Source organism: Jaculus jaculus, chromosome 3, assembly GCF_020740685.1.
Source record: "Jaculus jaculus isolate mJacJac1 chromosome 3, mJacJac1.mat.Y.cur, whole genome shotgun sequence".
NCBI lineage: Eukaryota > Metazoa > Chordata > Mammalia > Rodentia > Dipodidae > Jaculus > Jaculus jaculus.
The window spans coordinates 96,355,785-96,369,713 of record NC_059104.1 but is presented as its reverse complement, the minus strand read 5'-3'; the positions used below and the strand labels follow the sequence as shown (position 1 = coordinate 96,369,713).

At 46.9% G+C, this 13,929-nt stretch overlaps 1 protein-coding gene across 3 annotated transcripts; it reads right to left on the bottom strand.

Annotated features, from left to right (window-relative positions):
* Positions 1 to 8,668: 8,668 nt before the first annotated feature.
* Cd3d (CD3d molecule) lies at positions 8,669 to 13,395 on the bottom strand. 3 transcript variants are annotated; one of them, XM_045146557.1, is made up of 5 exons: positions 13,280 to 13,395; positions 9,846 to 10,064; positions 9,317 to 9,448; positions 9,006 to 9,049; positions 8,669 to 8,824 (listed from the first exon to the last, which is right to left on the bottom strand). In XM_045146557.1, exons 1-5 carry the CDS (start codon positions 13,332 to 13,334, stop codon positions 8,759 to 8,761), a joined length of 516 nt encoding a protein of 171 aa, XP_045002492.1. In that variant the 5' UTR covers positions 13,335 to 13,395; the 3' UTR covers positions 8,669 to 8,758. The 3 variants fall into 3 exon arrangements, with proteins under 3 accessions (XP_045002492.1, XP_045002493.1, XP_045002494.1); XM_045146558.1 differs by having other exon boundaries at positions 9,846 to 10,060; positions 13,276 to 13,334; XM_045146559.1 differs by lacking the exon at positions 9,317 to 9,448.
* Positions 13,396 to 13,929: the final 534 nt, after the last annotated feature.

Genomic DNA, 13,929 nt, shown 5'->3' with positions numbered 1-13,929 from the left:
GTATAAAAGCAATAAAGTATATTTGCCTGAAAGAGTTGCTATCCCTCTTCTCTGGAAGATCCCTAAGACAATTCAAGTTCTCTCCTTCCATTTGAGTCAGTGCTTGCATATATTGGAGAGAGAGAGACAGAGCAAACGCCAAGGTGCATAAAGTGACTGGAAAGCAAGGGTCCTTGATGGAGTGGTCAGTTCATAGAGTGGCTAAGAAAAACAGGCTCCAAAAGGCAGGAGGATGCAGAGAAGAGAAGTTGGACTGTGAGGAGGGAGTGAGGGCGGAGACTCGGGCTTCCTCCAGCGGGCTGAGCGAGCCTTGGGAAGTGGAGGAAAGAGGTGCTCTCAAGCCACCATGTTCCCTCCCACCATAGAGGCAGCTGCCTGAAGCCAAGGCAGTTGTGGTTAAGCTGCAGGATGTGGGTTGCAAGAGAGAGAAGATGAGCGGGCTGGGTGGCGGTGGCCAGGGACTGAGGATCAGCTGCGGGAGGCCTGTTGTTCTTAGTCTCCCACACGCTTAGCTCTGAGGCTGGAGACCAGAGACTGAAAGTGCTGCTCAGAGCAGTTGGCTGTCTTCTCTCCTTGTCTGCCTTCAGAACTCTTTGAAGACCTCTGAGCTAGTCCTGCTTATCTATAACCAAAAACAAGAGCTTCTGTGGGGGCTGCAGAGATGGCTTAGCAGATAAGGTACTTGCCTGCAAAGCCAAGGGACCCAGGTTCAATTCCCCAGGACCCATGTAAGCCAGATGCACAAAATGGTACATGTGTCTGGAGTTTGTTTGCAGTGGCTGAAGGCACAGGTGCGCCCATTCTCTCTATCTGCCTTTCGCCCTCTCTCTCAAATAAAATAAATTATTTTCTGAAATAAAAAGAGCTTCTGTGATTAGCAACGCTGTCTATGTACTATATACCAACAACCTTGAACTTGTTACAGCTTCTACTTGTTGGTCCCCACTGAAGTGTCACGTGGCTCGAAAGGGCTCTCAGTGATGTTGCCCAGGACTAGAAGCTGAGCTGCAGGCTGGCCCAGGGAGGGCAGGGTTTGTCCCAGATCTATTTGGTTGTGTTTGGGCAAGGTACAACATAGCTTAGCAGGATAAGAGCAGTAACAGCTGGTATTTATTAAACATTTACTATGCTCCTGAAATTGTCGTTATCCCTATTATGTGTTGTCTCATTTAATCATTATGATTCCACAAGGTAGATTGTTGCAGTCAGGTTTGCATTGCTGGTAGAATAAATAAAAATAAACAAAAAAAAAAGGTCATGTAGGGGCTGGAGAGATGGCTTAGCGGTTAAGTGCTTGCCTGTGAAGCCTAAGGACTCCGGTTTGAGCCTCGACTCCCCAGGACCCACGTTAGCCAGATGCACAAGGGGGCGCATGCATCTGGAGTTTGTTTGCAGTGGCTGGAGGCCCTGGCGCGCCCATTCTCTCTCCCTCTCTCTATCTGCCTCTTTCTGTCCCTCTCTGTCTTTCTCAAATAAACAAAAATAACCAAAAAAAAATGTCATGTAATCACTTCCATAATGAAACATACCATCCATGGCAACTTGGGTAAGTATCCTAGGACCACACTCACTCATATGCGGCAGAAATCACCCAACCAAGAGCAGCTTGTGGGAGGGGAAAAAGGAGGTTTATTTTGGCTTACAGGCTCAAGGGGAAGCTCCATGATGGCAGGGAAAATGACTGCATGAACAGAGGGTGGACATCAACCCCTAGCCAACATGAGGTGGACAATAACAACAGGAGAATGTGCGAAACGCAGGCAAGGGGAAACTGGCTATAACACCCATAAGACTGGCCCCCAACAATACATTGCCTCCAGGACTCATTAATCCCCAAATCTTCATCAGCTGGGAACCTACCATTCAGAACACCTAAGTTTATGGGGGACAACTGAATCAAAGCACCAGATAAATGCTGTCATCCTTGCTTTACATCTGAAGACAAGTGGGCTCAGAGGAGCTAAGTCATTTGCCCAAGTCACAGTTAGTGAGGAGGGATAGGGCTGGGCTTAGTCATCAGAGCCAATCAATTTCAGTGTTCTAGACATCTACCCAGTACTGATTGTGACCATAAGGTATGCTCTCCCTTCTACCAAAAGTCTCTGGAGAGGTAGATGGAGGCATGAAATCCTGGGCTGGTGGTGTACCTAGGAAACAGGCAGAGTAACACAAGATAAAGATGGGTGCTGAGGTAAGGAAGGACAAGCAAATACCAGCACAGAACTCTGGCGGGGTGTGGTGACACACGCCTCTAATCCCAGCACTCAACACAAACTCTCCCTGAGTAGGAGAGTGCCAAGTCTGCCTGTGCTAGACTGAGACCCTACCTCGAAAAACCAAAAATGTTATAAAGTAAAAATAAAACAAAAGCCAAGCGCAGTGGCCCATGTCTTTAATCTCAGCACTTGGGAGACAGAGGTATAGGAGGATTGCCATGAGTTCGAGGCTACCCTGAGACTACATAGTGAATTCCAGGTCACCCTGGGCTAGACTGAGACCCTGCCTCAAAAAAAAAAAAAAAACAATTCAGATCTTGCTCCAAATAAGAGACCGGTTATTCTGTGCTGCATACAAGCAAGTGTGGTCCTAGGATACTTACCCAAGTTGCCATGGATGGTATGTTTCATTATGGAAGTGATTACATGACATTTTTTTGTTTATTTTTATTTATTTATTTGAGAATGACATAGAGAAAGGAGGCAGAAAGAGAGAGAGAGAGAATGGGCACGCCAGGGCTTACAGCTACTGCAAACAAACTCCAGACACATGTGCCCCCTTGTGCATCTGGCTAAATTGGGTCCTGGGGAATCAAGCCTGGAACCGGGGTCCTTAGGCTTCATAGGCAAGCGCTTAACTGCTAAGCCATCTCTCCAGCCCTTACATGACATTTTTATAATTGTAGAACATAAAATCATAAATCAAGCCGGGCGTGGTAGCACACACCTTAATCCCAGCACTCAGGAGGCAGAGGTAAGAGGATGGCTGTGAGTTCAAGGCCAGCTTGAGAATACAGAGTGAGTTCCAGCTCACCCTAGGCTAGAGTGAGACCCTGCCTCAAAAAAAAAAAAAAAGTCACAGGGTCCATTGTGGAAGAGGTGGTGGGAAGAATTTAAGAGACAAAGGAAGGATAAGGCTCCCTAACATGTGCTTTTCCAGTCACAAAATGGCCTGGATATCCATGACTTCTCAGTGCCTGACACCTACCTACACAAGGCCATCATTATGGAGGAAAAGATGATGACATCAAAATAAAAGAGAGACTGGGGCTAGAGAGATGGCTTAGCGGTTAAGCGCTTGCCTGTGAAGCCTAAGGACCCCGATTCAAGGCTCGGTTCCCCAGGTCCCATGTTAGCCAGATGCACAAGGGGGCACACGTGTCTGGAGTTTGTTTGCAGTGGCTGGAAGCCCTGGCGCACCCATTCTCTCCCTCTCCCTCTATCTGTCTTTCTCTCTGTGTCTGTCGCTCTCAAATAAATAAATAAAAAATGAACAAAAAAATATTTAAAAGAGAGACTGATTTGGGGGGGAAGGGGTTTGATGGAGAGTGGAGTTGCAAAGGGGAAAGTTGGGGAAGGAATTACCATGGCTTATTGTGTATAATTATGGAAGTTGTCAATAAAAAAAAGAAAATGAAAATTTTAAGTCATAAATCAAAGCTTTCACCAAATACATTGGTGGAGATATTGGGCGAATTACAGCAAAGTAAGGAAGTCGGTGCTCTAGGCTTCAGATGATATCTGATGCCATTCTTAGGTCTTGAGTTGGCGGAAGCTAATGGTCTGCTAAGTTAGTGCATTTCAAAGGTTTTATCTGATAGTCAAAAGGATGTTACATCAGATACAGAGGTTGGTGCTAAATGGCTGTTAAGGGAACCAAACATAGCACAAGATCATTCTGGATCTCGTTGTACAACATTCCAGCTCTTCACAGTCACAAAATTTGGGCTGGAGAGATGGCTTAGTGGTTAAGGCGCTTGCCTGTGAAGCCTAAGGACCCAGGTTCAACTCTCCAGATCCCACGTTAGCCAGATGCACAAAGGTGAGGCAGGCGCAAGGACCCACCTGCTCACTAGGTAGTGCAAGCATCTGGAGTTGCATCGCAGTGGCTGAGGCCCTGGCTTGTCAATTCTCTCTCTCTCTCTCTCTCTCTTTCTTGTTTTCTCTAAAAATAAATGAACAAAGGTTCAATCCACCAGCCGGCAGGATCTTGAGCACTGATGCGGCTTTTTGGGGAACTTCAGCGCACACGGGTCTGGGTGCGGTGTCCACACAGAGGATGGGGAGCACAGCTCGCAGGACTCTAGTATTGCAGATGCGTGGTGGGAAGGAAGAATATAAAGGAATGGCAAAAAGACAAGAGATCAAGTTTTTAGATGTTTTATTTATTTATGAGAGAGAATGGGCACACCAGGGCCTCCAGCCACTGCAAACAAACTCAACACATGTGGTTCCAGCAAATCAAACCCAGGTCCTTAGGCTTTGCAGGAAAGCACCTTAACTGCTGAGCCAACATTTCCAACCCACTAAAGAGATTTTTTTTTTTGACATTAGCCAAGATGGAATAGTAAGAACTAAATTTGCCCTCCTGCTGGAAACAACTAAAACATGAGACAAATGGATAAAACGAATAATTTGTTAGATATTGGATACTAAACAACAGTGGATTCAGACTCCTAAGAGATGGAAGGAGAGGTGGGAAACAAACAAGGTAGACCTAGGATTGTTCCAGTTTAAGACCTAGAAATACTTTCCAGAGCCAGGTGTGGTGGTGCACACCTTTAATCCCAGCACTTAGGAGGCAGAGGTAGGAGGATCACTGTGAGTTTGAGGCCAGCCTGGGCTAAAGCAAGACCCTATCTTGAAAAATCAAAAAAATAAAAAGAAAAAAGAAAGATTTTCCAGATGTGGCCCAGACGTCTCCCTGAGGTAAGCAGACTGAGATGGAGGCCAAGGCTCCCAGAGTGTGTAGGAGAGAGCACAGGAGAGTTGAAGCCTCCAGCTGAACAGAGAGCACAGCACGTGACCAAGAATCGGTGAAAGGATCAGAAGCAGACTGGCTGGAGCTCACACAGGCCTGGAGGCCATCGCTCGGATCTTGCCAAACAAGAGGCTATGAGACGAGCTGACACTTCCATGGCAGAAGGAACAAGTGAGCTCTCAGGAGCTTCTCCACCCCCGTTTTTTTTTTTTTTTCTTTTTTCTTATTTTTAGAGAGACAGTGAGAGCGAGAGACAGAGAGACAAAGAGGGAGAGAGAGAGAATAGGCATGCCAGAGCCTCAGCCACTGCGCTCTAACTCTAGACACTTGCACCATCTCATGGGCATGTGGAACCTTGCACTTGCATCATTTTTGTGCGTCTGGCTTACCTGGGACCTGGAGACAGATAGAGCCTGGGTCCTTAAGCTTCACAGACAAGTGCCTTAACCACTAAGCCATCTCTCCAGCCCTCTCCCCTTTTGCTGAGGTAGGGCCTCACTCTAACCCAAGCTGACCTGGAATTCACTATGTAATCTCAGGGTGGCCTCAAACTGTCAAACTCATGGTGATCCTCCTACCTCTGCCTCCCGAGTATTGGGATTAAAGGTGTGTGCCACCACACCCAGCTTCTTTTTTATCCTTTCTTTCTTTTTTTTAAAAAAAAATATTTTATTTGCACAGAGAGAAGAGAAAGAGAGAGAATACCAGGACATCTAACCACTGCAAATGAATTCCAGGCGCATGTGCCACTTTGTGCATCTGGGTTTTCATGGATAGTGAGGAATTAATCCTTTGTAGTCAAGAGCCTTTCCTGCTGACCCATCTCTCCAGCCCTCCTTTTTTTTCTTTGTGTGCATATGTGTGAGTGTGGGTACACATGTGCCATGGTGTATTTGTGGAGGTCAGAGGACAACCACCTTGCTTGAGGTAAGGTCTCATGTTACTCACTACTGTGTGCACCAGGCTAAACTGGCCCTTGAGTTTCCAGGAATTCTCTGGACTCCGCCTCCCATCTCACTGTGGGGGAGCTGGGATTGCAGGTGCATGCTACTGCATTCAGCTTTATGTGGGTTCTGGGGATCCAACCTGAGGTGGATGCAAGCACTTTTCCTCCCCAGCCCATGAGCCTCTTTCACAAGAGAACTAATCCTATTTGTGAGGGCTTTGTCTCCATGACCTAATCTCCTTCATGTCCTAATAACATGGTGTTGAGAGTCAGGATTTGAACATTTGAATTTTGTGAGCACAAAAAAATAAAATGAGGGCTGGAGAGATGTCTTAGCGGTTAAGGTGCTTGCCTGTGAAGCCTAAGGAACCAGGTTCAATTCTCCAGGTCCCACGTAAGCCAGACACACATGGTGGTGCATGCGTCTGGAGTTTGTTTACAGTGGCTAGAGGCCCTGGCACACCCATTCTCACTCTATCCCTCTCTCTCTCTCCCTCTCTCTGTCTCTAAAAAATAAATAAATAAAAATAAATCAGAAAAAAGTAAAATGATGACACACACCTATAATTCCAACACTTGGGAAGAAAAGGCAGGAGGGTCAGTGGAAGTTGATAAATTGAGCCAACGTGGTTTACATTACCAAGTTCTAGGCCTGCCAAGGCTAGCTAGATAGGAACTTGTCTCAAGGAAGGAAGGAAAGGAAGAAAGGAAGATCACAGATGTATGTACCACTTTACATCCAGTTTTACCTGGGTGCTGAGGAACTGAACTAGGGTCAGTAGGCTTTGCAAGCAAGCACCTTTAACTGCTGAGCCATCTCCCCAACCCAAGAAAATATATATATAAATATACATATATATGTATGCATATATATATATATATCTATATATGTATGTATGTATGTATGTATAAAATTTGTGTTCTGTTTATTTCAAGGCAGGGTCTCAATGTGGCCCAGGTGGACCTGGAACTAACGGCATAGCCCCAGTCTCCCCTTAAACTCACAGCAATCCTTCTACTTCAACCTCCCAGTGCTGGGTCTAAAGGTGTGCACCACCATGCCCGACTTAGTGTCTATGTTTTTTTTTTTAATTTTTATTAGCATTTTCCATGATTATAAAAAAAATCCCATGGTAATTCCCTCCCTCCCCCCCCCACACTTTCCCCTTTGAAATTCCATTCTCCATCATATTACCTCTCCATCACAATCATTGTACTTACATATATACAATATCAACCTATTAAGTATCCTCCTCCCTTCCTTTCTCTTCCCTTTATGTCTCCTTTTTAACTTACTGGCCTCTGCTACTAAGTATTTTCATTCTCACGCAGAAGCCCAGTCATCTGTAGCTAGGATCCACATATGAGAGAGAACATGTGGCGCTTGGCTTTCTGGGCCTGGGTTACCTCACTTAGTATAATCCTTTCCAGATCCATCCATTTACGTCTATGTTTTAAATAAATTTCTCAGGCTCCCAAAGTCTGAGAACTACCCAGTGGCTAAAGAAGTGACCAAATGAAAAACTTCCAAACCTCTCCCAGCCTCAACTCCAGCCTTTCAAGTAAGTGGACAGGAATGCTGTGTTTGATGAAGAGTATGAAGGGTTGTTCTCTCTCTCTTTCTCTTTTCTTGGTTTTTGGAGGGAGGGTCTCACTCTCGCCCAGGCTGACCTGGAATTCACTATGTGTCTCAGGGTGGCCTCAAACTCACAGTGGATGATCCTTCTACCTCTGCCTCCCAAGTGCTGGGATTAAAGAAATGTGCCACCACACCCGGCTATGGCAAGCACTTTTACCTGCTCAGTCATCTCCCCAACCTGTCTGTTGCTTTTCAGATAGCTTCACATTGTAGCCCAGACTGGCTTCAAATTCGTGATCTTCCTGCCTCAGTCTCCCAATTGCTAAGATTGCAGCTATGCATCACAACACCCAGCTTTGATGAAGGCTTCCTGATTCCAGGTTATCATACAGAAGACAAGGTCAGGTGGATAAAGGAAGATAAAATAGTACCTTCTATACTCAGGAAAGGGGGTCTAATGAGCTTCGTTGGAGACCACCTCACAGCTAGTGGCAACTACTCAACAGGGTTCGTAAAACCAAGGGCACCCTTTTAACAGCAGTGGGACTTTTCACACACACGTTCATCTTCTGAGTCCCGGTGGCCTTTGATGTTTCTGCCACCTCCACTCATGATGTCATGGAAACTTCTTTGTGGTTCGGCTTGTCAACACAAAAGCCAGCCCTCATCTGTGGTGAGGCAAGCAAACCCTGAAAGGGTTGTTAAGTTTGGGGACAAATGTCAACAAGCAGCTGAGGAAATGTGGTGAGGCAGGCACGCCCCTGAGGAAGCTCCTGTGGGCTAGAAACCCCAACGAGCCAGGATGGATAGGAGACTGTCCATCCCAGTGCCCATGTACGACAGAGACAGGAAAGAGGAAGAGAGGGCAATATGCCAGCCAACTCAGGACAGCTCAGCCCCTGCCCACAGACTCCTAGAGAGCAGACACCTGCTGAAGCTGTATGAGCACATCTTTATTTGGTGAGCACAGAGGGAATGAACAGTTCATAATTATGCTTCCAGTTCTCTCATTAAAAAAGTATTTTTGCTAATATATTTTTATTTACATATATATTTATTTATTTGAGAGAGAGAGAGAGAATGGGTGCACCAGGGCCTCCAGCCTCTGCAAAGGAACTCCAGGTGCATGCGTCCCCTTGTGCATCTGGCTTATGTGGGGCATGGAGAGTCGAACCAAGATCCTTCTGCTTTCAGGCAAACGCCTTAACCGCTAAGCCATCTCTCCAGCCCCCGTAATGTTGCTTCTAGGCTCAGGGTCACTTGTTGTGAGGCCAGTTTCCTCCAAGACGGCTGTACTGACCATCATCATGATCTCGGAGGGGCTAAGAGGTGACAGTAAGAAGAGGAACAATAAGGCAGGGTCGGAACTCTCTATTCCTCTCTCACATTCCAGGGAAGAGCTCCCCTCTAGGACTCTCCACACATGCTCTCAAGTCCTAGTGTGGACCTCTCCATCCCTACTCCACCTTCCTCCCATTATGGCCTCCTTCCCTCAAGGCTCACCTGATAGAGCTGTTCATTCCTCAGCAGAGCCTGAGTGTCATCAGCTGGAAGAAGCAGGGAGCATCATTAGGAGCTGGGAAGGATGAAACAATGGCACCCGAAAACTCTGGGGGATCTATGGTTGGTCACACCCTCCCTCACCCCCATATATGTGAATGAGCAACAAGGGCACACAAGTACTTTTTGCACCCTGTGGCAAGAGTCCTTAGGACATCACAAGAGAGACTCCCAGGTGAGGACAAACCTACCCCCTTCCTTTGGCTTCAGCCAGTGCGTGAGTTCGTTCACACATGCATACAACTTCCACTCACCTCCAGAGGACCTCCCAGTCTCATGTCCTGCAAAGCAATAGACTCCCAAAGCAAGGAGCAGAGTGGCAATGATGTCAGAGATGATGATGCCAGCCAGGGTGGTTGAGTCCAGCTCCACACAGCTTTGGCACACTATGGAGGAAAGGAGGAGAGAGAATGGGGGTGAGCTTTGAAGACCTATGATCTCTCATGTCAAGACCCAAACTCCAGAGAGTTCTTGATGGCCTTGCTACTTCCTCCTTGACCAGTATCCCAAGGAATCCCTAAGGAGAGGCAAGAAGTAATCACAGCTTTGTGGAAGTCAACTTTATTTAGCCTCTCTCCAAGCTGACAACAAGGCTCTCTCCTGCTCTGCCTTGCTTAATTAAGCTCTCTCCCTTGCTGGAACCCCCAAATCTTCCTTGTGCCATCATAATGGCCCCAGTTCGTTTAGAAAACAGATAGATTCACCACAGCCCACCTCTAGCCAGAATGTTCCCACATGCAGAGGGCCCACTCATTCCACCCCAGTGGTCCAGAAAGCACATACTTCGATAATATATTTGCACAGTAGATACTTCATTGGCCAGATCATCTGTCCCTTCACACAGATACGTTCCTCGTGGATCCAGAACACGTTTTCCCAAGTTCAGACTTGTATTTTTTGCTAAGTGTTTTCCCACCGTTCCCTCTAGCCACGAAACACTGGTATTGCAATTTAAAAACACTTGGTCCTCAAGTTCCTCCACGGGTATCTTGAAAGGGCTCACTAAGGGAAAAATAAATAAATAAATACCACAATCAGAGGCAGTGTTTTGGTCTGTGCCAGACCCTCTTATTCGGCTGAGGCTCATATGTAAGGACCACTTTGGTAGCCTGAACAGTTTATGATTTCTAGCAAGAGGGGGACAGTGACAAGAGAAGGAAACTTCAGGAAGCTCTCCAGGATCTACAGGGCCAGGAAGGACATTAGGCTGTAATCCAAGCAGAAGACAGATCCTGAGGGACCTAGAGCAAAAGAGGAAATCCTGAAGGTGACTTGATTCAAGAACCTTCCTGAAAACAAGTTCAGACCACTGATTCAAAGTAGGGGAACAGGCCAGGCGTGGTGGCGCACACCTTTAACCCCAGCACTCGGGAGGCAGAGATAGAAGGATTGCTGACAGTTCGAGACCACCCTGAGACTACATAGTTAATTCCAGGTCAGCCTGGACCAGAATGAGACCCTACCTCAAAAAACAAACAAAAAAAAAAAAATGTAGAGTAACAGGGCCTGGAGAGATGGCTCAGCAGTTAAGGCACTTGCCTGCAAAGCCAAGGGACCCAGGTTTGATTCCCCAGGACCCACATAAGCCAGATGCACAAGGTGGTGCACACATCTGAAGTTCATTTGCAGTGGCTGGAGGCCCTGGTGTGCCCATTCTTTCTCCCTCTCTCTCTCTCTGTGTCTCTCTCTCTCTCTCTTTCTCATAAATAAATATTTAAAAACTAAACAAAGTAGGGGAACATAGATTGTGGAGGCCCCCAAGAGATACAGAAAGGCAGGTAGATGTTCCTATGCTGGAGGGTGTGCAATTTTACACTCTCGGGCTTCTAATTCTACTTCCCAGCTGCCTACAACACTCTCATATCACCCCCTGATCCACTTCCTTCCCTGTAGTCCCTGCTCCAGCATCTGCCAAGGTAATCAGGGGCTCCCTACCCCAGGACCACTCAAGGCTGGGGTAGGGAGGAGCTATATGCACTACCAGCCCAAGGCCCACATCTTCTAAGGCAAATCTAATATAAAAGATTTTTCAGCCAAGTGTGGTGGAGCACACCTTTAATCCTAGCACTTGAGAGGTAAGAGGATCCCTGTGAGTTTGTTTGCAGTGGCTGACAGCCCTGGTGTGCCCATTCTCTCTTTCTCTCTCTCTCCCTCATTCTCTGTTAAGTAAATGTAAAGGTAGGAGGATTGCCATGAGTTCGAGGCCAGCATGAGACTACATAGTGAACTCCAGGTCAGCCTGGGCTAGAGTAAGACCCTACTGCCAAAAAAAAAAAAAAAAAAAAAAAAAAAAAAAAAAAGGGCTGGAGAGATTGCTTAGTGGTTAAGGCACTTGCCTGCAAAGCCTAAGGACAGGAGTTCAATTCCCCAGGACCCACATAGAGCCACATAGATGGACAGAATGGCACATGCATCTGGAATTGGTTGGCAGTGGCTGGAAGCCCATTCTCTCTGTTTCTCTATCTCTCTCTGCTTGAAAAATAACTAAAAATATTTAGAAAAAAAAGGTGGAGAATGACTGAAGAGAATATCTGATATTACCCTCTGGCCTCCACTTATACATGCACACATGTGTGTGTTTACACACATACACACATGTACACACACACACCCCCACATACATACACATGCCTAAAGAAATATTTAGCCTGGCCTGGTGGCTCACGCTTATAACCCCAGCACTTGAGAGATGGAGGCATGAGGACTGTTATGAGCTGGAGGCCAACCTGGGCTACATAGTGAATTCCAGGCCAGCATGGACTATCACTATAAACTGAGACCTCATCTCAGAAAAAGAAAAAAAAGCCAAGCGTGGTGGTGCATGCATTTAATCCCAGCACTCAGGAGGCGGAGGTAGGAGGATCACTGGGAGTTTGAGGCCACCCTGAGATTACATAGTGAATTCCAGGTCAGGCTGAGCCATAATGAGACCCTACCTTGAAAAAATAATTGGGCAGGGGGAGGCTGTTTTAGTTGTTCCATACTTGCTTAAGGGAAGACAGTTATAAAACAATGAATCAAGTCTGTTCCTGAAGGCTCACACCAGGCAGCTCCTGTGGGAAGTGTAAGTACCAGAAGAGACAAGCATGGGGACGTTCTGAACCCCTGAATTGCTCCGCCACCTGAGAGCTTCTCCACAGCCCGCAGGAGCAGGGGCATGTCTGCCAGTGCAGGCAAGTTGGGTCTCTATTCTCCCTGAGCTTCACCCCAGCCACCAAATGGGCTCAGGAGCATCCTCTAGAAAACGAAACCGATGCTTCTGCGTGCACTCGGGAAGACACGCGTACACACAGCGCTCCCTCTTCTACAGTGACATCTTCTCTGGAGTTACTCCATGAAAATCCTGGACGTCCAGAGCAGCTATTAGAGTGGTCATTTAGTCCAGTTTTCCTGGGACTGAGAACTTGCTGGGACCCAGGCTTTTGGGGGTATGGTTTTGTTTGGTTTGGTATTTGGCACTGTTAGAGATCTACTATCGATTTACAGCCCCAACATGAGTTTTAATTTTAAAGCTAGGCTGGAGAGATGGCTTAGCGGTTAAGGTGCTTACCTGCAAAGCCAAAGGACCCAGGTTCAATTCCCCAGGCCCATGTAAGCCAGATGCACAAGGTGTTGTATGCACATGAAGTTTGTTTGCAGTGGCTGAAGGCCCTGGCCTACCCATTCTCTCTCTCTCTCTCTCTCTCTCTCTCTCTCTGCCCCCTCTCTCTCAAATAAATAAGTTTTTTAAAACTAATTTTAAAGCCACACAAAGTGGGATTAGTTGATATTCTACTGACTGTACAATATACCCCTCCATCTGCTCTTCTTCCTGATCAGCCTAACACTACCCTGTCCTTAAAGGGGTCTCCAGGATTCTTATATATGGCTCCAGGTAGTCACTTAATGATGGCCAACAATCAAGAGTCCTCATCCCAACCATCTGCCTTAGAAAGAACGATGTGTGTATTACTAGCCCTAGGCTCAGACACATGCAATACGAACCATTTCCCACAGATCTCTGGTCCAAAGCCTTTGGAGACACATTCAAGACCAACATGAGCCACAGCTAAAGAAAGTCAAAGCCAAGTGTTGCGTCCCACACCCCCGCCCACCGTCCTGATCCCTGGGGTGCTGAATGAATTCAAGCTAACATTGACACGCACCTTCCAGGGGACCTGTCCCAGTGGTGATGTCTCAGGCACCTTCCTCCACCCACCCTGAGAATCCTCACTTACCTTGGGGAAGAAAGGCAAACAGCATCAAACCAGCCAGAATCTTGCTATGTTCCATCTTCCAGTAAAATTCAGCCAGCAAACAGAACCAGGTCACAGAACGCTAAGCCAGGGCAAGCACTGCCCTCCGCCAACTGACTCATAAGTATTCAGAAAAAGGAAAGCATTGGGGGAGGAACTAGAAGAGTTCTGCCTGTCTCCTCTTTGCCTTTGATTATGGGAGACTGTCCCAGCAAAGGTAGACCTAGGGGTAGAGCAGGAAGCAAGCAAGTGCAAATTGCTCTTTCTAGAGCAGGGACCTTGGGACTGAGGCCCAAGGCAGAGAGGAGAGTTTGGGAAAGGTTGCTCGGATTCCGAGGAGGTTGAAAGGAGTTTTAGAATGGTCTTTCTTGAGCCGCTGATGGAAAATGAGAACTATGGGCTTCCTATTGAAAACTACATTCATTTGCTATCAAAAACTTGCCAGGCTGGGGGCCGCACGCGTCTGGAGTTCGTCTGCAGTGGCTGGAGACTCTGACGTGCCCATTCTCTCTCTCTCTCTCTCTCTCTCTCTCTCTCTCTCTCTCTCTCTCTCTCTCCCCCCCCTTTCTCTGTGAAATAAATAAATAAATAAATAAATAATAAAACTTGCAGCCTCTCAAAGCCCCTTAAAA

Excerpts from the sequence above, each read along its gene's own strand:
- Cd3d (XM_045146557.1), bottom strand. The coding sequence starts at position 13,334 with ATGGAACATAGCAAGATTCTGGCTGGTTTGATGCTGTTTGCCTTTCTT. Across the intron at positions 9,050-9,316 it reads GACTGGGAGGTCCTCTGGAG|CTGATGACACTCAGGCTCTG; the intron begins GTGAGTGGAAGT and ends TGCTTCTTCCAG. Across the intron at positions 8,825-9,005 it reads GGAATGAACAGCTCTATCAG|CCCCTCCGAGATCATGATGA; the intron begins GTGAGCCTTGAG and ends GTCACCTCTTAG.